We start from the raw sequence: 27,927 nt of genomic DNA on the forward strand, positions 1-27,927 counted from the left end.
ATCTACTCTTTTCAGTGAAACCACGTGCAGCTGAGCTAAAGCAGAGGAAACCACTGTGGGGAATCTCCACAGAGAATCTGCAGCAGCACGCAAAATTTTAGGTGCCACAGTGAAACTGAAAAGAGCACCATGCAGCAGGCAGGCAAATAAAAGATCTGCTTTGGCTGGCAACACTTGTGTTCTCCCACGCTGTGGGAACATCAGCTGTCAAAATGGATCTTTTTATAATGTCCTGAAGGCATTATATTTGTGCTATTTGGAATCCTCCATAGTCCATGGTTCCTTCCGCACACACAGAATAATGCGTTTTCAAACCACTTTTCACAACTGTTTGCAAGTGGATTTTGCTATTCTGCCCAGCTTCCAAGAGCATTGAAAGCAGTTTGAAAGGGCATTATTCCGCAGGTGCGGAAGGACCCCATGAATATCTGGAGGGCCAGAGTCTGACACCCCTGTTTTAGAAGGAAGAATGAAAATAATCTTATATTTTATTGTTTAGTGAAATCAACATCTTCCTCCTTCTCTTTAGATGCACCCCTTCCTGAGAAGCATCTCATTTAACAACAGTGCTGGGGATCTGGTGTATTTTAATGAAAATGGTGAACTAGCAGCTGGGTTGGATATTGTAAACTGGGTGACTTTCCCCAATCAGTCCTTCTCAAGAGTCAAAGTAGGAACTCTGGATCCACAGGCTTCACCGGGCCACAAGCTGAGTGTTAAAGTGGAGGCCATCACTTGGCCCAACACATTTAATCAGGTGGGACTGAGATAGAACTTACCAAGTAGAAATGCAAACCATCATTACCAGGCTCTTTAGTGTGTGTAGTAGTCAGAGCTGTACAAAAAGCGAAGGGAGAATAGAATGGAAACACTGCTGTATAATGCATAGGAACAGAAGGCAGACATCAAGTATCCCCAATATCACAAAAATCACAAAAATCAAGAAGTGCTTAAAAAGGAAGAAGCAAAAAGGAAGAAGCAAAACCTAAATCTCTTGGAGTCCAGGTAACTGGAATGTGGGTGGGAGGGGAATTCATTTCTGCAGAAGCCAGTGGAAGATGTCTCATTAGGCAACGGTGTGGGCAGCGAAACAAACTTATGCCTTGTGCTTGCAATGTGTCATCGAGTCACAGCCCCATTATACTGACCCTGTAAGATTTTTAATGCAAGAGGTGGGCAGAGGTGACTTGCCATTGCTTGCCTCTGAAAAGCAACCCTCATCTTCATTCATTTCTCCTTCTTAGATTCTGAAATTTGTGCTTCCAATATCTGATGAGGTCAGGGAAGCTTGTGCTGTCCAAACTGGAGCTGATGCCTAACACTTGTTCTCCTGTCACAAATGTCTGCCATGATAGACTTGGTCAATACCCGAGGAATTTGGTAAAATTCAGATTCGGATTTATTCGGGCATGAAATGATCTTTATGCTTGAATAAGACAAATAACATATTCGGGTGCGTCAGATTTTTTTTTTTGGTATTTTTGGTGTTTTTTCACAATTTGGACTGCAGAGGGCACATCTTTAAAGCTAGTGGCACCAAAATGTCAGTGTCTCATCCGGAGACTGTGCTGATGATGTTTCCAAAGTTTGGTGAAGTTTGGTTTGGGGGGCTCCTGAAAGGAACCAGCTAACTTTGGTAAAGTTTGGATGGCAGGGCACTCGTTCTGTGGGCATCAGGTTCACCTTCAACTGGGTGTCCACAGTATTTGCCTTTCACAAGCAAACTTTAACAAAGTTGGCTGGTTCCTTTCAGGAGACTCACACCAGCAGCCCTACAGGAAATTAGATGCCCCTACCCAGAGCAACCCCCCCCAGAGCCCCTCCCAAATCTCCAGCACAGAGCCAGCTGGACAGAACAGCAAGCCCCATTGAAGTCTGCGGTGGATAAAGTTAATTAACTTGTTGTGCATTTTCTCCTAATTTTATGACTAGGTGGTGCCCCTGGCTGTGTGTAATGACAACTGCCATCCAGGCTACTACAAAGAGAAGAAGGAGGGCGAGCAGTTCTGTTGCTACAATTGTGTTCCATGTCCGGAAGGGAAGATTTCTGACCAGAAGGGTAGGTGACATCAAGCCTTCTCTCATGATATATTTGGTAATCGGCTTGGTAAATACCCTAAAAATTGGTAAAATTCAGATTTATTTGGGCATAAAATTATCTGTATGCCTAAATAAGACAAATAATAAATTCAGATAAACCCGAAACATTTGGGTCCGTTTGATTTTTTTTTTGTATTTTTGGGGTGATCTTTCACGTTTTGGCATGCAGGGGGCGCATTTTTAAAGCTAGTGGCTTTAAAGCTAGTGGCATTTCAGAGTATCGCCCCGAGATGGTCCTAATGACACCACTCAAGTTTGGTGAAGTTTGTTTCGGAGGGGGGACTTATTGACCCCCAAAGAAGGTGCCCCCATTGTTTCCAAAGGGAGCTAACAGGAGATGGAGCTTCCCTTTTGAGGGTCCATAACTTTGGCCCCCTTTTGATTCCTATCCACAATTTTTTGTTTACAATGTTGGTTTAAGTTATTATTTAAGATGCTAAATATATAAAAATGATGCTTATGCAGCATTGATATGCAACATCTTTTTATATTCCATTTAACATTTATATTTCATTTATTTACAAGCCTTTATTGGCATACAAAACAGGACAACATTTCAAAGAAAAACAAAATGAAAAAACACAGTTAGAATTACTAATTTCCAGTATAAAATTTGCAACAGTCTCGCAAAAGAGCACACCAGAGCTGTTCAGGAGGTTGGGTATCTTGTAACACTCTTGCCACTGAGAACATTGCAAGAAAATGGAATTCATGTATTTCATGCATATCTTATCGTGTTTAGGGCATACAAGCAGAAAGTGGTCAAGTGTTTCAATCGTAATCAGATCACAAGAACAAACCCTTTTAGAACATTCCATATTCTTAAGTCTTCCCTCCAGAAGAGCTGATGGCAACACATTACATCTTGCGGTAGCCAAGTCTCTCCTCTGGGTGGGATTAATCAACAGATGAAGATATGTTGCCACTATTCCATGCTCGCATGGGATTCATAATGTAGTCGGGGAGCAGGATGTTTTGGCTGCAAGAGTCAAATAATGAAAATCAAGATGATTTATCTTAGTTGCCATTGTTCCGTTGCATATGGTTACTATATATTTCCAATCCTAGTGTTAGACAAAAGGAGTGTGTAATCAGCATATATGCAAGACTGAAAAATGGGAGGGGCCAAGTTTAGGAGCATGACTGTTAATTTTGGAAAGGTACGGAATTAAGTCATTCTCAAAGATATTGAACAGGGTAGGAGGCAAGACGGAGCCCGGCTTTACTCCCTTATGCTAGGGCAGTGATGGTGAACCTTTGGCACTCCAGATGTTATGGACTACAATTCCCATCAGCCCCTGCCAGCACGGCCAATTGACCATGCTGGCAGGGGCTGATGGGAATTGTAGTCCATAACATCTGGAGTGCCAAAGGTTCGCCACCACGGTGCTAGTGTGTAGCTTTGGTCAAACATTCACAATAGCATTTCATCTGGCCATTAGGATTTGAGTGGCGTTGTCTGATCAAAATTAAAAGCCTCCTAGCCATTTTTAATGAAAGCATCAACCAGTTTTGTGCAGTGATATGAATGCAGGTCTGCAATCAGGTAAATGCCGGTTTGAATCACCACTCTGCCATGGCAGCTCACTGTGGCAGTCACAAACACATATCTGAACCTACTTCATATAGTTTTTGTGAGGGTATAATGGAGGGGATGGTCACCATTGATCAGAAAGGAGGGGTGTAAACAACATAAAGAAATAAACTGCAGTCGTGCTTCATTTGGGTATCTGGGAGCATGAAAAGAAACTGCATGTTTGACATCTTTAAAAGTCATATGTTCCCTCTTTCAGATATGGACGACTGTTTCAAATGCCCAGAAGATCAGTATCCCCCCACCCCCCCCCCCCCCCACCCCCCCCCCCCCCCACCCCCCCCCCCCCCCACCCCCCCCCCCCCCCACCCCCCCCCCCCCCCACCCCCCCCCCCCCCCACCCCCCCCCCCCCCCACCCCCCCCCCCCCCCACCCCCCCCCCCCCCCACCCCCCCCCCCCCCCACCCCCCCCCCCCCCCACCCCCCCCCCCCCCCACCCCCCCCCCCCCCCACCCCCCCCCCCCCCCACCCCCCCCCCCCCCCACCCCCCCCCCCCCCCACCCCCCCCCCCCCCCACCCCCCCCCCCCCCCACCCCCCCCCCCCCCCACCCCCCCCCCCCCCCACCCCCCCCCCCCCCCACCCCCCCCCCCCCCCACCCCCCCCCCCCCCCACCCCCCCCCCCCCCCACCCCCCCCCCCCCCCACCCCCCCCCCCCCCCACCCCCCCCCCCCCCCACCCCCCCCCCCCCCCACCCCCCCCCCCCCCCACCCCCCCCCCCCCCCACCCCCCCCCCCCCCCACCCCCCCCCCCCCCCACCCCCCCCCCCCCCCACCCCCCCCCCCCCCCACCCCCCCCCCCCCCCACCCCCCCCCCCCCCCACCCCCCCCCCCCCCCACCCCCCCCCCCCCCCACCCCCCCCCCCCCCCACCCCCCCCCCCCCCCACCCCCCCCCCCCCCCACCCCCCCCCCCCCCCACCCCCCCCCCCCCCCACCCCCCCCCCCCCCCACCCCCCCCCCCCCCCACCCCCCCCCCCCCCCACCCCCCCCCCCCCCCACCCCCCCCCCCCCCCACCCCCCCCCCCCCCCACCCCCCCCCCCCCCCACCCCCCCCCCCCCCCACCCCCCCCCCCCCCCACCCCCCCCCCCCCCCACCCCCCCCCCCCCCCACCCCCCCCCCCCCCCACCCCCCCCCCCCCCCACCCCCCCCCCCCCCCACCCCCCCCCCCCCCCACCCCCCCCCCCCCCCACCCCCCCCCCCCCCCACCCCCCCCCCCCCCCACCCCCCCCCCCCCCCACCCCCCCCCCCCCCCACCCCCCCCCCCCCCCACCCCCCCCCCCCCCCACCCCCCCCCCCCCCCACCCCCCCCCCCCCCCACCCCCCCCCCCCCCCACCCCCCCCCCCCCCCACCCCCCCCCCCCCCCACCCCCCCCCCCCCCCACCCCCCCCCCCCCCCACCCCCCCCCCCCCCCACCCCCCCCCCCCCCCACCCCCCCCCCCCCCCACCCCCCCCCCCCCCCACCCCCCCCCCCCCCCACCCCCCCCCCCCCCCACCCCCCCCCCCCCCCACCCCCCCCCCCCCCCACCCCCCCCCCCCCCCACCCCCCCCCCCCCCCACCCCCCCCCCCCCCCACCCCCCCCCCCCCCCACCCCCCCCCCCCCCCACCCCCCCCCCCCCCCACCCCCCCCCCCCCCCACCCCCCCCCCCCCCCACCCCCCCCCCCCCCCACCCCCCCCCCCCCCCACCCCCCCCCCCCCCCACCCCCCCCCCCCCCCACCCCCCCCCCCCCCCACCCCCCCCCCCCCCCACCCCCCCCCCCCCCCACCCCCCCCCCCCCCCACCCCCCCCCCCCCCCACCCCCCCCCCCCCCCACCCCCCCCCCCCCCCACCCCCCCCCCCCCCCACCCCCCCCCCCCCCCACCCCCCCCCCCCCCCACCCCCCCCCCCCCCCACCCCCCCCCCCCCCCACCCCCCCCCCCCCCCACCCCCCCCCCCCCCCACCCCCCCCCCCCCCCACCCCCCCCCCCCCCCACCCCCCCCCCCCCCCACCCCCCCCCCCCCCCACCCCCCCCCCCCCCCACCCCCCCCCCCCCCCACCCCCCCCCCCCCCCACCCCCCCCCCCCCCCACCCCCCCCCCCCCCCACCCCCCCCCCCCCCCACCCCCCCCCCCCCCCACCCCCCCCCCCCCCCACCCCCCCCCCCCCCCACCCCCCCCCCCCCCCACCCCCCCCCCCCCCCACCCCCCCCCCCCCCCACCCCCCCCCCCCCCCACCCCCCCCCCCCCCCACCCCCCCCCCCCCCCACCCCCCCCCCCCCCCACCCCCCCCCCCCCCCACCCCCCCCCCCCCCCACCCCCCCCCCCCCCCACCCCCCCCCCCCCCCACCCCCCCCCCCCCCCACCCCCCCCCCCCCCCACCCCCCCCCCCCCCCACCCCCCCCCCCCCCCACCCCCCCCCCCCCCCACCCCCCCCCCCCCCCACCCCCCCCCCCCCCCACCCCCCCCCCCCCCCACCCCCCCCCCCCCCCACCCCCCCCCCCCCCCACCCCCCCCCCCCCCCACCCCCCCCCCCCCCCACCCCCCCCCCCCCCCACCCCCCCCCCCCCCCACCCCCCCCCCCCCCCACCCCCCCCCCCCCCCACCCCCCCCCCCCCCCACCCCCCCCCCCCCCCACCCCCCCCCCCCCCCACCCCCCCCCCCCCCCACCCCCCCCCCCCCCCACCCCCCCCCCCCCCCACCCCCCCCCCCCCCCACCCCCCCCCCCCCCCACCCCCCCCCCCCCCCACCCCCCCCCCCCCCCACCCCCCCCCCCCCCCACCCCCCCCCCCCCCCACCCCCCCCCCCCCCCACCCCCCCCCCCCCCCACCCCCCCCCCCCCCCACCCCCCCCCCCCCCCACCCCCCCCCCCCCCCACCCCCCCCCCCCCCCACCCCCCCCCCCCCCCACCCCCCCCCCCCCCCACCCCCCCCCCCCCCCACCCCCCCCCCCCCCCACCCCCCCCCCCCCCCACCCCCCCCCCCCCCCACCCCCCCCCCCCCCCACCCCCCCCCCCCCCCACCCCCCCCCCCCCCCACCCCCCCCCCCCCCCACCCCCCCCCCCCCCCACCCCCCCCCCCCCCCACCCCCCCCCCCCCCCACCCCCCCCCCCCCCCACCCCCCCCCCCCCCCACCCCCCCCCCCCCCCACCCCCCCCCCCCCCCACCCCCCCCCCCCCCCACCCCCCCCCCCCCCCACCCCCCCCCCCCCCCACCCCCCCCCCCCCCCACCCCCCCCCCCCCCCACCCCCCCCCCCCCCCACCCCCCCCCCCCCCCACCCCCCCCCCCCCCCACCCCCCCCCCCCCCCACCCCCCCCCCCCCCCACCCCCCCCCCCCCCCACCCCCCCCCCCCCCCACCCCCCCCCCCCCCCACCCCCCCCCCCCCCCACCCCCCCCCCCCCCCACCCCCCCCCCCCCCCACCCCCCCCCCCCCCCACCCCCCCCCCCCCCCACCCCCCCCCCCCCCCACCCCCCCCCCCCCCCACCCCCCCCCCCCCCCACCCCCCCCCCCCCCCACCCCCCCCCCCCCCCACCCCCCCCCCCCCCCACCCCCCCCCCCCCCCACCCCCCCCCCCCCCCACCCCCCCCCCCCCCCACCCCCCCCCCCCCCCACCCCCCCCCCCCCCCACCCCCCCCCCCCCCCACCCCCCCCCCCCCCCACCCCCCCCCCCCCCCACCCCCCCCCCCCCCCACCCCCCCCCCCCCCCACCCCCCCCCCCCCCCACCCCCCCCCCCCCCCACCCCCCCCCCCCCCCACCCCCCCCCCCCCCCACCCCCCCCCCCCCCCACCCCCCCCCCCCCCCACCCCCCCCCCCCCCCACCCCCCCCCCCCCCCACCCCCCCCCCCCCCCACCCCCCCCCCCCCCCACCCCCCCCCCCCCCCACCCCCCCCCCCCCCCACCCCCCCCCCCCCCCACCCCCCCCCCCCCCCACCCCCCCCCCCCCCCACCCCCCCCCCCCCCCACCCCCCCCCCCCCCCACCCCCCCCCCCCCCCACCCCCCCCCCCCCCCACCCCCCCCCCCCCCCACCCCCCCCCCCCCCCACCCCCCCCCCCCCCCACCCCCCCCCCCCCCCACCCCCCCCCCCCCCCACCCCCCCCCCCCCCCACCCCCCCCCCCCCCCACCCCCCCCCCCCCCCACCCCCCCCCCCCCCCACCCCCCCCCCCCCCCACCCCCCCCCCCCCCCACCCCCCCCCCCCCCCACCCCCCCCCCCCCCCACCCCCCCCCCCCCCCACCCCCCCCCCCCCCCACCCCCCCCCCCCCCCACCCCCCCCCCCCCCCACCCCCCCCCCCCCCCACCCCCCCCCCCCCCCACCCCCCCCCCCCCCCACCCCCCCCCCCCCCCACCCCCCCCCCCCCCCACCCCCCCCCCCCCCCACCCCCCCCCCCCCCCACCCCCCCCCCCCCCCACCCCCCCCCCCCCCCACCCCCCCCCCCCCCCACCCCCCCCCCCCCCCACCCCCCCCCCCCCCCACCCCCCCCCCCCCCCACCCCCCCCCCCCCCCACCCCCCCCCCCCCCCACCCCCCCCCCCCCCCACCCCCCCCCCCCCCCACCCCCCCCCCCCCCCACCCCCCCCCCCCCCCACCCCCCCCCCCCCCCACCCCCCCCCCCCCCCACCCCCCCCCCCCCCCACCCCCCCCCCCCCCCACCCCCCCCCCCCCCCACCCCCCCCCCCCCCCACCCCCCCCCCCCCCCACCCCCCCCCCCCCCCACCCCCCCCCCCCCCCACCCCCCCCCCCCCCCACCCCCCCCCCCCCCCACCCCCCCCCCCCCCCACCCCCCCCCCCCCCCACCCCCCCCCCCCCCCACCCCCCCCCCCCCCCACCCCCCCCCCCCCCCACCCCCCCCCCCCCCCACCCCCCCCCCCCCCCACCCCCCCCCCCCCCCACCCCCCCCCCCCCCCACCCCCCCCCCCCCCCACCCCCCCCCCCCCCCACCCCCCCCCCCCCCCACCCCCCCCCCCCCCCACCCCCCCCCCCCCCCACCCCCCCCCCCCCCCACCCCCCCCCCCCCCCACCCCCCCCCCCCCCCACCCCCCCCCCCCCCCACCCCCCCCCCCCCCCACCCCCCCCCCCCCCCACCCCCCCCCCCCCCCACCCCCCCCCCCCCCCACCCCCCCCCCCCCCCACCCCCCCCCCCCCCCACCCCCCCCCCCCCCCACCCCCCCCCCCCCCCACCCCCCCCCCCCCCCACCCCCCCCCCCCCCCACCCCCCCCCCCCCCCACCCCCCCCCCCCCCCACCCCCCCCCCCCCCCACCCCCCCCCCCCCCCACCCCCCCCCCCCCCCACCCCCCCCCCCCCCCACCCCCCCCCCCCCCCACCCCCCCCCCCCCCCACCCCCCCCCCCCCCCACCCCCCCCCCCCCCCACCCCCCCCCCCCCCCACCCCCCCCCCCCCCCACCCCCCCCCCCCCCCACCCCCCCCCCCCCCCACCCCCCCCCCCCCCCACCCCCCCCCCCCCCCACCCCCCCCCCCCCCCACCCCCCCCCCCCCCCACCCCCCCCCCCCCCCACCCCCCCCCCCCCCCACCCCCCCCCCCCCCCACCCCCCCCCCCCCCCACCCCCCCCCCCCCCCACCCCCCCCCCCCCCCACCCCCCCCCCCCCCCACCCCCCCCCCCCCCCACCCCCCCCCCCCCCCACCCCCCCCCCCCCCCACCCCCCCCCCCCCCCACCCCCCCCCCCCCCCACCCCCCCCCCCCCCCACCCCCCCCCCCCCCCACCCCCCCCCCCCCCCACCCCCCCCCCCCCCCACCCCCCCCCCCCCCCACCCCCCCCCCCCCCCACCCCCCCCCCCCCCCACCCCCCCCCCCCCCCACCCCCCCCCCCCCCCACCCCCCCCCCCCCCCACCCCCCCCCCCCCCCACCCCCCCCCCCCCCCACCCCCCCCCCCCCCCACCCCCCCCCCCCCCCACCCCCCCCCCCCCCCACCCCCCCCCCCCCCCACCCCCCCCCCCCCCCACCCCCCCCCCCCCCCACCCCCCCCCCCCCCCACCCCCCCCCCCCCCCACCCCCCCCCCCCCCCACCCCCCCCCCCCCCCACCCCCCCCCCCCCCCACCCCCCCCCCCCCCCACCCCCCCCCCCCCCCACCCCCCCCCCCCCCCACCCCCCCCCCCCCCCACCCCCCCCCCCCCCCACCCCCCCCCCCCCCCACCCCCCCCCCCCCCCACCCCCCCCCCCCCCCACCCCCCCCCCCCCCCACCCCCCCCCCCCCCCACCCCCCCCCCCCCCCACCCCCCCCCCCCCCCACCCCCCCCCCCCCCCACCCCCCCCCCCCCCCACCCCCCCCCCCCCCCACCCCCCCCCCCCCCCACCCCCCCCCCCCCCCACCCCCCCCCCCCCCCACCCCCCCCCCCCCCCACCCCCCCCCCCCCCCACCCCCCCCCCCCCCCACCCCCCCCCCCCCCCACCCCCCCCCCCCCCCACCCCCCCCCCCCCCCACCCCCCCCCCCCCCCACCCCCCCCCCCCCCCACCCCCCCCCCCCCCCACCCCCCCCCCCCCCCACCCCCCCCCCCCCCCACCCCCCCCCCCCCCCACCCCCCCCCCCCCCCACCCCCCCCCCCCCCCACCCCCCCCCCCCCCCACCCCCCCCCCCCCCCACCCCCCCCCCCCCCCACCCCCCCCCCCCCCCACCCCCCCCCCCCCCCACCCCCCCCCCCCCCCACCCCCCCCCCCCCCCACCCCCCCCCCCCCCCACCCCCCCCCCCCCCCACCCCCCCCCCCCCCCACCCCCCCCCCCCCCCACCCCCCCCCCCCCCCACCCCCCCCCCCCCCCACCCCCCCCCCCCCCCACCCCCCCCCCCCCCCACCCCCCCCCCCCCCCACCCCCCCCCCCCCCCACCCCCCCCCCCCCCCACCCCCCCCCCCCCCCACCCCCCCCCCCCCCCACCCCCCCCCCCCCCCACCCCCCCCCCCCCCCACCCCCCCCCCCCCCCACCCCCCCCCCCCCCCACCCCCCCCCCCCCCCACCCCCCCCCCCCCCCACCCCCCCCCCCCCCCACCCCCCCCCCCCCCCACCCCCCCCCCCCCCCACCCCCCCCCCCCCCCACCCCCCCCCCCCCCCACCCCCCCCCCCCCCCACCCCCCCCCCCCCCCACCCCCCCCCCCCCCCACCCCCCCCCCCCCCCACCCCCCCCCCCCCCCACCCCCCCCCCCCCCCACCCCCCCCCCCCCCCACCCCCCCCCCCCCCCACCCCCCCCCCCCCCCACCCCCCCCCCCCCCCACCCCCCCCCCCCCCCACCCCCCCCCCCCCCCACCCCCCCCCCCCCCCACCCCCCCCCCCCCCCACCCCCCCCCCCCCCCACCCCCCCCCCCCCCCACCCCCCCCCCCCCCCACCCCCCCCCCCCCCCACCCCCCCCCCCCCCCACCCCCCCCCCCCCCCACCCCCCCCCCCCCCCACCCCCCCCCCCCCCCACCCCCCCCCCCCCCCACCCCCCCCCCCCCCCACCCCCCCCCCCCCCCACCCCCCCCCCCCCCCACCCCCCCCCCCCCCCACCCCCCCCCCCCCCCACCCCCCCCCCCCCCCACCCCCCCCCCCCCCCACCCCCCCCCCCCCCCACCCCCCCCCCCCCCCACCCCCCCCCCCCCCCACCCCCCCCCCCCCCCACCCCCCCCCCCCCCCACCCCCCCCCCCCCCCACCCCCCCCCCCCCCCACCCCCCCCCCCCCCCACCCCCCCCCCCCCCCACCCCCCCCCCCCCCCACCCCCCCCCCCCCCCACCCCCCCCCCCCCCCACCCCCCCCCCCCCCCACCCCCCCCCCCCCCCACCCCCCCCCCCCCCCACCCCCCCCCCCCCCCACCCCCCCCCCCCCCCACCCCCCCCCCCCCCCACCCCCCCCCCCCCCCACCCCCCCCCCCCCCCACCCCCCCCCCCCCCCACCCCCCCCCCCCCCCACCCCCCCCCCCCCCCACCCCCCCCCCCCCCCACCCCCCCCCCCCCCCACCCCCCCCCCCCCCCACCCCCCCCCCCCCCCACCCCCCCCCCCCCCCACCCCCCCCCCCCCCCACCCCCCCCCCCCCCCACCCCCCCCCCCCCCCACCCCCCCCCCCCCCCACCCCCCCCCCCCCCCACCCCCCCCCCCCCCCACCCCCCCCCCCCCCCACCCCCCCCCCCCCCCACCCCCCCCCCCCCCCACCCCCCCCCCCCCCCACCCCCCCCCCCCCCCACCCCCCCCCCCCCCCACCCCCCCCCCCCCCCACCCCCCCCCCCCCCCACCCCCCCCCCCCCCCACCCCCCCCCCCCCCCACCCCCCCCCCCCCCCACCCCCCCCCCCCCCCACCCCCCCCCCCCCCCACCCCCCCCCCCCCCCACCCCCCCCCCCCCCCACCCCCCCCCCCCCCCACCCCCCCCCCCCCCCACCCCCCCCCCCCCCCACCCCCCCCCCCCCCCACCCCCCCCCCCCCCCACCCCCCCCCCCCCCCACCCCCCCCCCCCCCCACCCCCCCCCCCCCCCACCCCCCCCCCCCCCCACCCCCCCCCCCCCCCACCCCCCCCCCCCCCCACCCCCCCCCCCCCCCACCCCCCCCCCCCCCCACCCCCCCCCCCCCCCACCCCCCCCCCCCCCCACCCCCCCCCCCCCCCACCCCCCCCCCCCCCCACCCCCCCCCCCCCCCACCCCCCCCCCCCCCCACCCCCCCCCCCCCCCACCCCCCCCCCCCCCCACCCCCCCCCCCCCCCACCCCCCCCCCCCCCCACCCCCCCCCCCCCCCACCCCCCCCCCCCCCCACCCCCCCCCCCCCCCACCCCCCCCCCCCCCCACCCCCCCCCCCCCCCACCCCCCCCCCCCCCCACCCCCCCCCCCCCCCACCCCCCCCCCCCCCCACCCCCCCCCCCCCCCACCCCCCCCCCCCCCCACCCCCCCCCCCCCCCACCCCCCCCCCCCCCCACCCCCCCCCCCCCCCACCCCCCCCCCCCCCCACCCCCCCCCCCCCCCACCCCCCCCCCCCCCCACCCCCCCCCCCCCCCACCCCCCCCCCCCCCCACCCCCCCCCCCCCCCACCCCCCCCCCCCCCCACCCCCCCCCCCCCCCACCCCCCCCCCCCCCCACCCCCCCCCCCCCCCACCCCCCCCCCCCCCCACCCCCCCCCCCCCCCACCCCCCCCCCCCCCCACCCCCCCCCCCCCCCACCCCCCCCCCCCCCCACCCCCCCCCCCCCCCACCCCCCCCCCCCCCCACCCCCCCCCCCCCCCACCCCCCCCCCCCCCCACCCCCCCCCCCCCCCACCCCCCCCCCCCCCCACCCCCCCCCCCCCCCACCCCCCCCCCCCCCCACCCCCCCCCCCCCCCACCCCCCCCCCCCCCCACCCCCCCCCCCCCCCACCCCCCCCCCCCCCCACCCCCCCCCCCCCCCACCCCCCCCCCCCCCCACCCCCCCCCCCCCCCACCCCCCCCCCCCCCCACCCCCCCCCCCCCCCACCCCCCCCCCCCCCCACCCCCCCCCCCCCCCACCCCCCCCCCCCCCCACCCCCCCCCCCCCCCACCCCCCCCCCCCCCCACCCCCCCCCCCCCCCACCCCCCCCCCCCCCCACCCCCCCCCCCCCCCACCCCCCCCCCCCCCCACCCCCCCCCCCCCCCACCCCCCCCCCCCCCCACCCCCCCCCCCCCCCACCCCCCCCCCCCCCCACCCCCCCCCCCCCCCACCCCCCCCCCCCCCCACCCCCCCCCCCCCCCACCCCCCCCCCCCCCCACCCCCCCCCCCCCCCACCCCCCCCCCCCCCCACCCCCCCCCCCCCCCACCCCCCCCCCCCCCCACCCCCCCCCCCCCCCACCCCCCCCCCCCCCCACCCCCCCCCCCCCCCACCCCCCCCCCCCCCCACCCCCCCCCCCCCCCACCCCCCCCCCCCCCCACCCCCCCCCCCCCCCACCCCCCCCCCCCCCCACCCCCCCCCCCCCCCACCCCCCCCCCCCCCCACCCCCCCCCCCCCCCACCCCCCCCCCCCCCCACCCCCCCCCCCCCCCACCCCCCCCCCCCCCCACCCCCCCCCCCCCCCACCCCCCCCCCCCCCCACCCCCCCCCCCCCCCACCCCCCCCCCCCCCCACCCCCCCCCCCCCCCACCCCCCCCCCCCCCCACCCCCCCCCCCCCCCACCCCCCCCCCCCCCCACCCCCCCCCCCCCCCACCCCCCCCCCCCCCCACCCCCCCCCCCCCCCACCCCCCCCCCCCCCCACCCCCCCCCCCCCCCACCCCCCCCCCCCCCCACCCCCCCCCCCCCCCACCCCCCCCCCCCCCCACCCCCCCCCCCCCCCACCCCCCCCCCCCCCCACCCCCCCCCCCCCCCACCCCCCCCCCCCCCCACCCCCCCCCCCCCCCACCCCCCCCCCCCCCCACCCCCCCCCCCCCCCACCCCCCCCCCCCCCCACCCCCCCCCCCCCCCACCCCCCCCCCCCCCCACCCCCCCCCCCCCCCACCCCCCCCCCCCCCCACCCCCCCCCCCCCCCACCCCCCCCCCCCCCCACCCCCCCCCCCCCCCACCCCCCCCCCCCCCCACCCCCCCCCCCCCCCACCCCCCCCCCCCCCCACCCCCCCCCCCCCCCACCCCCCCCCCCCCCCACCCCCCCCCCCCCCCACCCCCCCCCCCCCCCACCCCCCCCCCCCCCCACCCCCCCCCCCCCCCACCCCCCCCCCCCCCCACCCCCCCCCCCCCCCACCCCCCCCCCCCCCCACCCCCCCCCCCCCCCACCCCCCCCCCCCCCCACCCCCCCCCCCCCCCACCCCCCCCCCCCCCCACCCCCCCCCCCCCCCACCCCCCCCCCCCCCCACCCCCCCCCCCCCCCACCCCCCCCCCCCCCCACCCCCCCCCCCCCCCACCCCCCCCCCCCCCCACCCCCCCCCCCCCCCACCCCCCCCCCCCCCCACCCCCCCCCCCCCCCACCCCCCCCCCCCCCCACCCCCCCCCCCCCCCACCCCCCCCCCCCCCCACCCCCCCCCCCCCCCACCCCCCCCCCCCCCCACCCCCCCCCCCCCCCACCCCCCCCCCCCCCCACCCCCCCCCCCCCCCACCCCCCCCCCCCCCCACCCCCCCCCCCCCCCACCCCCCCCCCCCCCCACCCCCCCCCCCCCCCACCCCCCCCCCCCCCCACCCCCCCCCCCCCCCACCCCCCCCCCCCCCCACCCCCCCCCCCCCCCACCCCCCCCCCCCCCCACCCCCCCCCCCCCCCACCCCCCCCCCCCCCCACCCCCCCCCCCCCCCACCCCCCCCCCCCCCCACCCCCCCCCCCCCCCACCCCCCCCCCCCCCCACCCCCCCCCCCCCCCACCCCCCCCCCCCCCCACCCCCCCCCCCCCCCACCCCCCCCCCCCCCCACCCCCCCCCCCCCCCACCCCCCCCCCCCCCCACCCCCCCCCCCCCCCACCCCCCCCCCCCCCCACCCCCCCCCCCCCCCACCCCCCCCCCCCCCCACCCCCCCCCCCCCCCACCCCCCCCCCCCCCCACCCCCCCCCCCCCCCACCCCCCCCCCCCCCCACCCCCCCCCCCCCCCACCCCCCCCCCCCCCCACCCCCCCCCCCCCCCACCCCCCCCCCCCCCCACCCCCCCCCCCCCCCACCCCCCCCCCCCCCCACCCCCCCCCCCCCCCACCCCCCCCCCCCCCCACCCCCCCCCCCCCCCACCCCCCCCCCCCCCCACCCCCCCCCCCCCCCACCCCCCCCCCCCCCCACCCCCCCCCCCCCCCACCCCCCCCCCCCCCCACCCCCCCCCCCCCCCACCCCCCCCCCCCCCCACCCCCCCCCCCCCCCACCCCCCCCCCCCCCCACCCCCCCCCCCCCCCACCCCCCCCCCCCCCCACCCCCCCCCCCCCCCACCCCCCCCCCCCCCCACCCCCCCCCCCCCCCACCCCCCCCCCCCCCCACCCCCCCCCCCCCCCACCCCCCCCCCCCCCCACCCCCCCCCCCCCCCACCCCCCCCCCCCCCCACCCCCCCCCCCCCCCACCCCCCCCCCCCCCCACCCCCCCCCCCCCCCACCCCCCCCCCCCCCCACCCCCCCCCCCCCCCACCCCCCCCCCCCCCCACCCCCCCCCCCCCCCACCCCCCCCCCCCCCCACCCCCCCCCCCCCCCACCCCCCCCCCCCCCCACCCCCCCCCCCCCCCACCCCCCCCCCCCCCCACCCCCCCCCCCCCCCACCCCCCCCCCCCCCCACCCCCCCCCCCCCCCACCCCCCCCCCCCCCCACCCCCCCCCCCCCCCACCCCCCCCCCCCCCCACCCCCCCCCCCCCCCACCCCCCCCCCCCCCCACCCCCCCCCCCCCCCACCCCCCCCCCCCCCCACCCCCCCCCCCCCCCACCCCCCCCCCCCCCCACCCCCCCCCCCCCCCACCCCCCCCCCCCCCCACCCCCCCCCCCCCCCACCCCCCCCCCCCCCCACCCCCCCCCCCCCCCACCCCCCCCCCCCCCCACCCCCCCCCCCCCCCACCCCCCCCCCCCCCCACCCCCCCCCCCCCCCACCCCCCCCCCCCCCCACCCCCCCCCCCCCCCACCCCCCCCCCCCCCCACCCCCCCCCCCCCCCACCCCCCCCCCCCCCCACCCCCCCCCCCCCCCACCCCCCCCCCCCCCCACCCCCCCCCCCCCCCACCCCCCCCCCCCCCCACCCCCCCCCCCCCCCACCCCCCCCCCCCCCCACCCCCCCCCCCCCCCACCCCCCCCCCCCCCCACCCCCCCCCCCCCCCACCCCCCCCCCCCCCCACCCCCCCCCCCCCCCACCCCCCCCCCCCCCCACCCCCCCCCCCCCCCACCCCCCCCCCCCCCCACCCCCCCCCCCCCCCACCCCCCCCCCCCCCCACCCCCCCCCCCCCCCACCCCCCCCCCCCCCCACCCCCCCCCCCCCCCACCCCCCCCCCCCCCCACCCCCCCCCCCCCCCACCCCCCCCCCCCCCCACCCCCCCCCCCCCCCACCCCCCCCCCCCCCCACCCCCCCCCCCCCCCACCCCCCCCCCCCCCCACCCCCCCCCCCCCCCACCCCCCCCCCCCCCCACCCCCCCCCCCCCCCACCCCCCCCCCCCCCCACCCCCCCCCCCCCCCACCCCCCCCCCCCCCCACCCCCCCCCCCCCCCACCCCCCCCCCCCCCCACCCCCCCCCCCCCCCACCCCCCCCCCCCCCCACCCCCCCCCCCCCCCACCCCCCCCCCCCCCCACCCCCCCCCCCCCCCACCCCCCCCCCCCCCCACCCCCCCCCCCCCCCACCCCCCCCCCCCCCCACCCCCCCCCCCCCCCACCCCCCCCCCCCCCCACCCCCCCCCCCCCCCACCCCCCCCCCCCCCCACCCCCCCCCCCCCCCACCCCCCCCCCCCCCCACCCCCCCCCCCCCCCACCCCCCCCCCCCCCCACCCCCCCCCCCCCCCACCCCCCCCCCCCCCCACCCCCCCCCCCCCCCACCCCCCCCCCCCCCCACCCCCCCCCCCCCCCACCCCCCCCCCCCCCCACCCCCCCCCCCCCCCACCCCCCCCCCCCCCCACCCCCCCCCCCCCCCACCCCCCCCCCCCCCCACCCCCCCCCCCCCCCACCCCCCCCCCCCCCCACCCCCCCCCCCCCCCACCCCCCCCCCCCCCCACCCCCCCCCCCCCCCACCCCCCCCCCCCCCCACCCCCCCCCCCCCCCACCCCCCCCCCCCCCCACCCCCCCCCCCCCCCACCCCCCCCCCCCCCCACCCCCCCCCCCCCCCACCCCCCCCCCCCCCCACCCCCCCCCCCCCCCACCCCCCCCCCCCCCCACCCCCCCCCCCCCCCACCCCCCCCCCCCCCCACCCCCCCCCCCCCCCACCCCCCCCCCCCCCCACCCCCCCCCCCCCCCACCCCCCCCCCCCCCCACCCCCCCCCCCCCCCACCCCCCCCCCCCCCCACCCCCCCCCCCCCCCACCCCCCCCCCCCCCCACCCCCCCCCCCCCCCACCCCCCCCCCCCCCCACCCCCCCCCCCCCCCACCCCCCCCCCCCCCCACCCCCCCCCCCCCCCACCCCCCCCCCCCCCCACCCCCCCCCCCCCCCACCCCCCCCCCCCCCCACCCCCCCCCCCCCCCACCCCCCCCCCCCCCCACCCCCCCCCCCCCCCACCCCCCCCCCCCCCCACCCCCCCCCCCCCCCACCCCCCCCCCCCCCCACCCCCCCCCCCCCCCACCCCCCCCCCCCCCCACCCCCCCCCCCCCCCACCCCCCCCCCCCCCCACCCCCCCCCCCCCCCACCCCCCCCCCCCCCCACCCCCCCCCCCCCCCACCCCCCCCCCCCCCCACCCCCCCCCCCCCCCACCCCCCCCCCCCCCCACCCCCCCCCCCCCCCACCCCCCCCCCCCCCCACCCCCCCCCCCCCCCACCCCCCCCCCCCCCCACCCCCCCCCCCCCCCACCCCCCCCCCCCCCCACCCCCCCCCCCCCCCACCCCCCCCCCCCCCCACCCCCCCCCCCCCCCACCCCCCCCCCCCCCCACCCCCCCCCCCCCCCACCCCCCCCCCCCCCCACCCCCCCCCCCCCCCACCCCCCCCCCCCCCCACCCCCCCCCCCCCCCACCCCCCCCCCCCCCCACCCCCCCCCCCCCCCACCCCCCCCCCCCCCCACCCCCCCCCCCCCCCACCCCCCCCCCCCCCCACCCCCCCCCCCCCCCACCCCCCCCCCCCCCCACCCCCCCCCCCCCCCACCCCCCCCCCCCCCCACCCCCCCCCCCCCCCACCCCCCCCCCCCCCCACCCCCCCCCCCCCCCACCCCCCCCCCCCCCCACCCCCCCCCCCCCCCACCCCCCCCCCCCCCCACCCCCCCCCCCCCCCACCCCCCCCCCCCCCCACCCCCCCCCCCCCCCACCCCCCCCCCCCCCCACCCCCCCCCCCCCCCACCCCCCCCCCCCCCCACCCCCCCCCCCCCCCACCCCCCCCCCCCCCCACCCCCCCCCCCCCCCACCCCCCCCCCCCCCCACCCCCCCCCCCCCCCACCCCCCCCCCCCCCCACCCCCCCCCCCCCCCACCCCCCCCCCCCCCCACCCCCCCCCCCCCCCACCCCCCCCCCCCCCCACCCCCCCCCCCCCCCACCCCCCCCCCCCCCCACCCCCCCCCCCCCCCACCCCCCCCCCCCCCCACCCCCCCCCCCCCCCACCCCCCCCCCCCCCCACCCCCCCCCCCCCCCACCCCCCCCCCCCCCCACCCCCCCCCCCCCCCACCCCCCCCCCCCCCCACCCCCCCCCCCCCCCACCCCCCCCCCCCCCCACCCCCCCCCCCCCCCACCCCCCCCCCCCCCCACCCCCCCCCCCCCCCACCCCCCCCCCCCCCCACCCCCCCCCCCCCCCACCCCCCCCCCCCCCCACCCCCCCCCCCCCCCACCCCCCCCCCCCCCCACCCCCCCCCCCCCCCACCCCCCCCCCCCCCCACCCCCCCCCCCCCCCACCCCCCCCCCCCCCCACCCCCCCCCCCCCCCACCCCCCCCCCCCCCCACCCCCCCCCCCCCCCACCCCCCCCCCCCCCCACCCCCCCCCCCCCCCACCCCCCCCCCCCCCCACCCCCCCCCCCCCCCACCCCCCCCCCCCCCCACCCCCCCCCCCCCCCACCCCCCCCCCCCCCCACCCCCCCCCCCCCCCACCCCCCCCCCCCCCCACCCCCCCCCCCCCCCACCCCCCCCCCCCCCCACCCCCCCCCCCCCCCACCCCCCCCCCCCCCCACCCCCCCCCCCCCCCACCCCCCCCCCCCCCCACCCCCCCCCCCCCCCACCCCCCCCCCCCCCCACCCCCCCCCCCCCCCACCCCCCCCCCCCCCCACCCCCCCCCCCCCCCACCCCCCCCCCCCCCCACCCCCCCCCCCCCCCACCCCCCCCCCCCCCCACCCCCCCCCCCCCCCACCCCCCCCCCCCCCCACCCCCCCCCCCCCCCACCCCCCCCCCCCCCCACCCCCCCCCCCCCCCACCCCCCCCCCCCCCCACCCCCCCCCCCCCCCACCCCCCCCCCCCCCCACCCCCCCCCCCCCCCACCCCCCCCCCCCCCCACCCCCCCCCCCCCCCACCCCCCCCCCCCCCCACCCCCCCCCCCCCCCACCCCCCCCCCCCCCCACCCCCCCCCCCCCCCACCCCCCCCCCCCCCCACCCCCCCCCCCCCCCACCCCCCCCCCCCCCCACCCCCCCCCCCCCCCACCCCCCCCCCCCCCCACCCCCCCCCCCCCCCACCCCCCCCCCCCCCCACCCCCCCCCCCCCCCACCCCCCCCCCCCCCCACCCCCCCCCCCCCCCACCCCCCCCCCCCCCCACCCCCCCCCCCCCCCACCCCCCCCCCCCCCCACCCCCCCCCCCCCCCACCCCCCCCCCCCCCCACCCCCCCCCCCCCCCACCCCCCCCCCCCCCCACCCCCCCCCCCCCCCACCCCCCCCCCCCCCCACCCCCCCCCCCCCCCACCCCCCCCCCCCCCCACCCCCCCCCCCCCCCACCCCCCCCCCCCCCCACCCCCCCCCCCCCCCACCCCCCCCCCCCCCCACCCCCCCCCCCCCCCACCCCCCCCCCCCCCCACCCCCCCCCCCCCCCACCCCCCCCCCCCCCCACCCCCCCCCCCCCCCACCCCCCCCCCCCCCCACCCCCCCCCCCCCCCACCCCCCCCCCCCCCCACCCCCCCCCCCCCCCACCCCCCCCCCCCCCCACCCCCCCCCCCCCCCACCCCCCCCCCCCCCCACCCCCCCCCCCCCCCACCCCCCCCCCCCCCCACCCCCCCCCCCCCCCACCCCCCCCCCCCCCCACCCCCCCCCCCCCCCACCCCCCCCCCCCCCCACCCCCCCCCCCCCCCACCCCCCCCCCCCCCCACCCCCCCCCCCCCCCACCCCCCCCCCCCCCCACCCCCCCCCCCCCCCACCCCCCCCCCCCCCCACCCCCCCCCCCCCCCACCCCCCCCCCCCCCCACCCCCCCCCCCCCCCACCCCCCCCCCCCCCCACCCCCCCCCCCCCCCACCCCCCCCCCCCCCCACCCCCCCCCCCCCCCACCCCCCCCCCCCCCCACCCCCCCCCCCCCCCACCCCCCCCCCCCCCCACCCCCCCCCCCCCCCACCCCCCCCCCCCCCCACCCCCCCCCCCCCCCACCCCCCCCCCCCCCCACCCCCCCCCCCCCCCACCCCCCCCCCCCCCCACCCCCCCCCCCCCCCACCCCCCCCCCCCCCCACCCCCCCCCCCCCCCACCCCCCCCCCCCCCCACCCCCCCCCCCCCCCACCCCCCCCCCCCCCCACCCCCCCCCCCCCCCACCCCCCCCCCCCCCCACCCCCCCCCCCCCCCACCCCCCCCCCCCCCCACCCCCCCCCCCCCCCACCCCCCCCCCCCCCCACCCCCCCCCCCCCCCACCCCCCCCCCCCCCCACCCCCCCCCCCCCCCACCCCCCCCCCCCCCCACCCCCCCCCCCCCCCACCCCCCCCCCCCCCCACCCCCCCCCCCCCCCACCCCCCCCCCCCCCCACCCCCCCCCCCCCCCACCCCCCCCCCCCCCCACCCCCCCCCCCCCCCACCCCCCCCCCCCCCCACCCCCCCCCCCCCCCACCCCCCCCCCCCCCCACCCCCCCCCCCCCCCACCCCCCCCCCCCCCCACCCCCCCCCCCCCCCACCCCCCCCCCCCCCCACCCCCCCCCCCCCCCACCCCCCCCCCCCCCCACCCCCCCCCCCCCCCACCCCCCCCCCCCCCCACCCCCCCCCCCCCCCACCCCCCCCCCCCCCCACCCCCCCCCCCCCCCACCCCCCCCCCCCCCCACCCCCCCCCCCCCCCACCCCCCCCCCCCCCCACCCCCCCCCCCCCCCACCCCCCCCCCCCCCCACCCCCCCCCCCCCCCACCCCCCCCCCCCCCCACCCCCCCCCCCCCCCACCCCCCCCCCCCCCCACCCCCCCCCCCCCCCACCCCCCCCCCCCCCCACCCCCCCCCCCCCCCACCCCCCCCCCCCCCCACCCCCCCCCCCCCCCACCCCCCCCCCCCCCCACCCCCCCCCCCCCCCACCCCCCCCCCCCCCCACCCCCCCCCCCCCCCACCCCCCCCCCCCCCCACCCCCCCCCCCCCCCACCCCCCCCCCCCCCCACCCCCCCCCCCCCCCACCCCCCCCCCCCCCCACCCCCCCCCCCCCCCACCCCCCCCCCCCCCCACCCCCCCCCCCCCCCACCCCCCCCCCCCCCCACCCCCCCCCCCCCCCACCCCCCCCCCCCCCCACCCCCCCCCCCCCCCACCCCCCCCCCCCCCCACCCCCCCCCCCCCCCACCCCCCCCCCCCCCCACCCCCCCCCCCCCCCACCCCCCCCCCCCCCCACCCCCCCCCCCCCCCACCCCCCCCCCCCCCCACCCCCCCCCCCCCCCACCCCCCCCCCCCCCCACCCCCCCCCCCCCCCACCCCCCCCCCCCCCCACCCCCCCCCCCCCCCACCCCCCCCCCCCCCCACCCCCCCCCCCCCCCACCCCCCCCCCCCCCCACCCCCCCCCCCCCCCACCCCCCCCCCCCCCCACCCCCCCCCCCCCCCACCCCCCCCCCCCCCCACCCCCCCCCCCCCCCACCCCCCCCCCCCCCCACCCCCCCCCCCCCCCACCCCCCCCCCCCCCCACCCCCCCCCCCCCCCACCCCCCCCCCCCCCCACCCCCCCCCCCCCCCACCCCCCCCCCCCCCCACCCCCCCCCCCCCCCACCCCCCCCCCCCCCCACCCCCCCCCCCCCCCACCCCCCCCCCCCCCCACCCCCCCCCCCCCCCACCCCCCCCCCCCCCCACCCCCCCCCCCCCCCACCCCCCCCCCCCCCCACCCCCCCCCCCCCCCACCCCCCCCCCCCCCCACCCCCCCCCCCCCCCACCCCCCCCCCCCCCCACCCCCCCCCCCCCCCACCCCCCCCCCCCCCCACCCCCCCCCCCCCCCACCCCCCCCCCCCCCCACCCCCCCCCCCCCCCACCCCCCCCCCCCCCCACCCCCCCCCCCCCCCACCCCCCCCCCCCCCCACCCCCCCCCCCCCCCACCCCCCCCCCCCCCCACCCCCCCCCCCCCCCACCCCCCCCCCCCCCCACCCCCCCCCCCCCCCACCCCCCCCCCCCCCCACCCCCCCCCCCCCCCACCCCCCCCCCCCCCCACCCCCCCCCCCCCCCACCCCCCCCCCCCCCCACCCCCCCCCCCCCCCACCCCCCCCCCCCCCCACCCCCCCCCCCCCCCACCCCCCCCCCCCCCCACCCCCCCCCCCCCCCACCCCCCCCCCCCCCCACCCCCCCCCCCCCCCACCCCCCCCCCCCCCCACCCCCCCCCCCCCCCACCCCCCCCCCCCCCCACCCCCCCCCCCCCCCACCCCCCCCCCCCCCCACCCCCCCCCCCCCCCACCCCCCCCCCCCCCCACCCCCCCCCCCCCCCACCCCCCCCCCCCCCCACCCCCCCCCCCCCCCACCCCCCCCCCCCCCCACCCCCCCCCCCCCCCACCCCCCCCCCCCCCCACCCCCCCCCCCCCCCACCCCCCCCCCCCCCCACCCCCCCCCCCCCCCACCCCCCCCCCCCCCCACCCCCCCCCCCCCCCACCCCCCCCCCCCCCCACCCCCCCCCCCCCCCACCCCCCCCCCCCCCCACCCCCCCCCCCCCCCACCCCCCCCCCCCCCCACCCCCCCCCCCCCCCACCCCCCCCCCCCCCCACCCCCCCCCCCCCCCACCCCCCCCCCCCCCCACCCCCCCCCCCCCCCACCCCCCCCCCCCCCCACCCCCCCCCCCCCCCACCCCCCCCCCCCCCCACCCCCCCCCCCCCCCACCCCCCCCCCCCCCCACCCCCCCCCCCCCCCACCCCCCCCCCCCCCCACCCCCCCCCCCCCCCACCCCCCCCCCCCCCCACCCCCCCCCCCCCCCACCCCCCCCCCCCCCCACCCCCCCCCCCCCCCACCCCCCCCCCCCCCCACCCCCCCCCCCCCCCACCCCCCCCCCCCCCCACCCCCCCCCCCCCCCACCCCCCCCCCCCCCCACCCCCCCCCCCCCCCACCCCCCCCCCCCCCCACCCCCCCCCCCCCCCACCCCCCCCCCCCCCCACCCCCCCCCCCCCCCACCCCCCCCCCCCCCCACCCCCCCCCCCCCCCACCCCCCCCCCCCCCCACCCCCCCCCCCCCCCACCCCCCCCCCCCCCCACCCCCCCCCCCCCCCACCCCCCCCCCCCCCCACCCCCCCCCCCCCCCACCCCCCCCCCCCCCCACCCCCCCCCCCCCCCACCCCCCCCCCCCCCCACCCCCCCCCCCCCCCACCCCCCCCCCCCCCCACCCCCCCCCCCCCCCACCCCCCCCCCCCCCCACCCCCCCCCCCCCCCACCCCCCCCCCCCCCCACCCCCCCCCCCCCCCACCCCCCCCCCAAGTGGCTAAGAGCAGTGGCTAAGAGCAGATGCACTCTGATCTGGAGGTACCGGGTTTGACTCCCCGCTCTGCCGGCTGAGCTGTGGAGGCTTATCTGGGGAATTCAGATTAGCCTGTGCACTAAGGTGACCAGATTTTAACATTGGTAAAGAGGGACACCACTGAGGGGGGGGGGGCGCGAGGCCCAAAAGAAATGTATCCTTGCTGTGGAGCAGAGCACCAGTGAATAATCAGCCATACAGACCTTATTTCTTGCTTTTTTAAACAAATGCCCCTACAATAAACAAAAAAGGTGTACAGTGGCATTCTTGACTTTAAAAAGTGCTTTGACAAGTCAACTGACCAACTTTCTATCCTCTGAAGATTCGTGCTATTTGCTGAAATAAATAAGTAAAACAGAGATCTTTTGTGGGATTCAATTAAATATTATGATTTGTTGCAACACTTTGGTTCCTGAACTGAAAGTATCGTAGAATTTATCTTCCATGACCAAACACTGTCCTTCAATTTTGCAAAGGCCTTTAACACTGAACCTACCTAAACCAATTAATTCAAAACCAAAAGAATTTTTAAAACTGTCAGTTCAGCAAGGATGATACAATATCATGTGGAGGGCAGAGAACCTAGTTTTTCATAATGCTACTGGGTGGGGGATTCAAGTACGATCAAGTTACACTAGGACCAATTATGCTGAGGCAATTGTCCTGCCCTTGTGCTACAGATCACATCTCTCCCTACATCCCTTACACACAAAAACAAGACACAGCCAGTGTATGCAAGCACACAGCACAGAAGAACATACATCTGAATATAGTTATCCCTTCTACATCACATCTTTTCCCATCATGGTTTTGATGGATCACCACTCATCATAAGAAATTAAGTGGGAATTTTGGGGGAGTTTTGCAGAACCCGCAGACATCATGCTAAGGACAGCAGAAGACACTCTAAAATGCAAAAAATATATGTATAGTATTGCATAATGTCAACATATTTAATCTTAAGATTTATTGCAGGAAAGAGTTTGCATACATCTGAAAAATGGGCTGTAATCCACAAAAGCTGATGCCACAACAAATCTGTTGGCCTTTAAAGTGGCACTACTCTCCGCTTTGTTTCTGCTGCACTGCTACACTTTTAGGATTCATAAACAAACCGCTATTAAGCATTCTCTGAAAAAGAGGAGACTTTTCTTGGTTGGGTTACAAAAGGACACAACTAAGTTCTAATCAGCATTCTATAAGAAAGAAGATAACTGATAAAAAATTCTCCATTTAAAAGTTACTACAAACAGAATCATTGCATTCACTGTCTTTGCAAATGTTTTACCGGAACTTTGCACATGTATAGATTACTTTGGACTTTTTAAAGCATTTAGGTAATTTAATGGTCTGACTGGTATATAAAAGCAAAGCAGTCAAAATTATTGCAACAGGCTGCTTACTACAAAAGTCTGTTTAAAGATCATGACAAACTTTCATAGGATTTGATGACTAGTAAATTGTAAGTGTACAAATCAAAATCTGAATACTGCTTCACGCTTCAGTATCATAGAAACAGGAAGATGACGGGTCCTTCTAAAACGTACAGCTTGCAACTGCCCGTGCCACAACCAGGGCATAGCTAGGGAAAATGGAGCCCGGGGCAAAATCTGAGTTTTGCGCCCCCCCCCCATTCGCAGCCACCCTCCCCCACCATGACCAAAAAAAGGGATTTTTGCACCTCAAAGGTTATTTCAAAGTCACCATCACATTATAGAACATGCCCCAATTCACAAATCTGGGTAAAAGCCAGATCCAGACGAATTAAGTGGAACCTCATGAATTCATATAATTTTTGCATTGGAATGAAATGAAACCACCATGAAACTATAGAACATGTCTTAGTCTACAGGCAACACCAAAACAATCACGCATCTCATGCTCTGTGGCAGTGGCACAAAAACCTGCATGAAAAACACAAATCCTCATGATTTTTGTACTAAGTCATCCCAAAATCACCAGCACATCAAAACTCCAGCCATTAGCCACAGGTCTGAACACAACAATCACTCATCCCACATTTCGTGGTGCTGCAGTGGCACAAAAACATGCTTGGAAACATGGATCCTTGTGATTTCTCCACTTGGTCACCCCAAAATCACCTGCACATCACAGCTCATACATCTAGACAGATGTCTAAACACAATAATCCTGCATCCCATTCTCCATTGCACCACCATGGCACGAAAGTGTGGTTAAAACACACAGATCCTCATAGATCCTCATGATTTTTATACTTGGTCACCCCAAAATCACCAGCACATCACAGCTCATGCCCCTGGCAGCATGTTTGACACAACAACCACACATCCCATGCTCTGCGGTGCTGCAGTGGTGCAAAAATCTGCTTGGAAAACATGGATCCTCAAGATTTTTGCACCAAGGAACCCCAAAATCACCATCAAATCAAAGCCCAAGCCCTTAGCCACATGTCTGAACACAACAACCATGCATCCCATGATCCATGGCGCAAAAACCTGCTTGGAAAACATGAATCCTTGTGGATCCTCATAATTTTTGCACTGTCACCCCAAAATCACCATCAAATCATAGCTCAGGGTGGGAGAGGGTAGGTAAGGATAGGAGAAGGTGACAAGGGATGGTTAGGAGTGGGAGAAATGGGAAGGGGTGGTTAGGGGTGGGGGGAGGGTGGGAACCAAAAATGTTCCCCAACCTCAACCCCCATCCAGGAAAACAAAACACAGAATAAAACATGAAGTCATATTTTTTAAATTAGAAACTAAACGATTGAAGTAATGTTTTTATATTTTTATGTAAGTATTTCCAACTACAACAATGATAATATTTCCACATTAATGTGATTACATGCGAGTAAAAATTAAAAACAGAGACAAAAATATAACAGCAACTCTTATGTGAATATTATCTATCCCCTTCATAATGTCCTTCATGTTATATTAAGATCTCTCGCCCCTCCCCAAGCCTTGCTCCAGCTCTGGATCATTCCTCTTGAACACTCAGCAAAAAAACTCTTTTCAGGTGTCAAAACACGTTTTTAACTCAGTAAAAAAAAAAAAAAAATTAGAAGCCTGAACTCGCAGGCGAGCTATGAAAATAATTAAAGAGGCTAGTCACTTGCATGCTTGCTCGGAAGTAAGTCACACAGAGTTTGCAGGACTCTCGTGCAAGCCTCTCTATCATTACTTGGCAATGAAAGAGATTCTTATGGAACTCAGTGGGACTTACTTCTGAATATATCCACATCTCTAGCAACGAGGCTCCACCACCACTTTGCTTTCACCTCTGCCTGCATTTTGCCCATTATAAGCGCAGCCGGTGGCGGGGGAACACTGTATAACTCTTCCCTCTGGAGCAACAGGTAGTTTTAGAACAGTGATGGCGAACCTTTTCGAGACCGCGTGCCCAAACTGCAACTCAAAACTCACTTATTTATCGTGAAGTGCCAATACGGCAATTTAACCTGAATACTGAGGTTTTACAGGTTCTGGTGGGTTTTCCGGGCTGTGTGGCCGTGGTCTGGTGGATCTTATTCCTAACATTTCACCTGCATCTGTGTCTGGCACCTTCAGAAGTGTATCACAGAGGGAAGTCTGTTACACACTGTGATACACTCTGTGACATCCCTCTGTGATATACCTCTGAAGATGCCATACACAGATGCAGGCCATGGACCCTGTGATCCATGAAAGCTTGATGGGGATTGAGGGTGGTGGATGGGAAAGCTGTCACTGCCCATGGACCCTGTGATACATGGGCAGAGAAAGCTTGATGGGGGCGTGGGATGGATGGATCAAAGGAGTCTGGAGCGCCACTCTCTCTGAGAGGTAGCCTCTCAGGGAAAAGGGGGCTCTAGCTTTTCCTCTCAGAGAGGGGAACTCCAGCCTCTGCATTTGTTTGGGGTTTTTTTATGCCGACCCTTTCCCGAGCAGGCCAACGCCGCTGCCATTCCCCCTCTGCCCGAGGCAGAAGGC

General features: G+C 79.2%; 1 protein-coding gene across 1 annotated transcript in view; it reads right to left on the reverse strand.

Moving 5' to 3' along the window:
- Window positions 1–27,248, reverse strand: part of LOC125426444 (pre-mRNA-processing factor 39-like) — a 29,593-nt gene extending 2,345 nt beyond the window's left edge. The window contains exons 1-2 of the mRNA XM_048484703.1: window positions 27,182–27,248; window positions 780–835 (exon numbers count right to left, since the gene is read on the reverse strand). Coding sequence (XP_048340660.1) covers window positions 780–835; window positions 27,182–27,248 — 123 coding nt within the window. The remainder of the gene's footprint in view (window positions 1–779; window positions 836–27,181) is intronic.
- Window positions 27,249–27,927: the final 679 nt, after the last annotated feature.

This window comes from Sphaerodactylus townsendi, linkage group LG02 (assembly GCF_021028975.2).
Source record: "Sphaerodactylus townsendi isolate TG3544 linkage group LG02, MPM_Stown_v2.3, whole genome shotgun sequence".
NCBI lineage: Eukaryota > Metazoa > Chordata > Lepidosauria > Squamata > Sphaerodactylidae > Sphaerodactylus > Sphaerodactylus townsendi.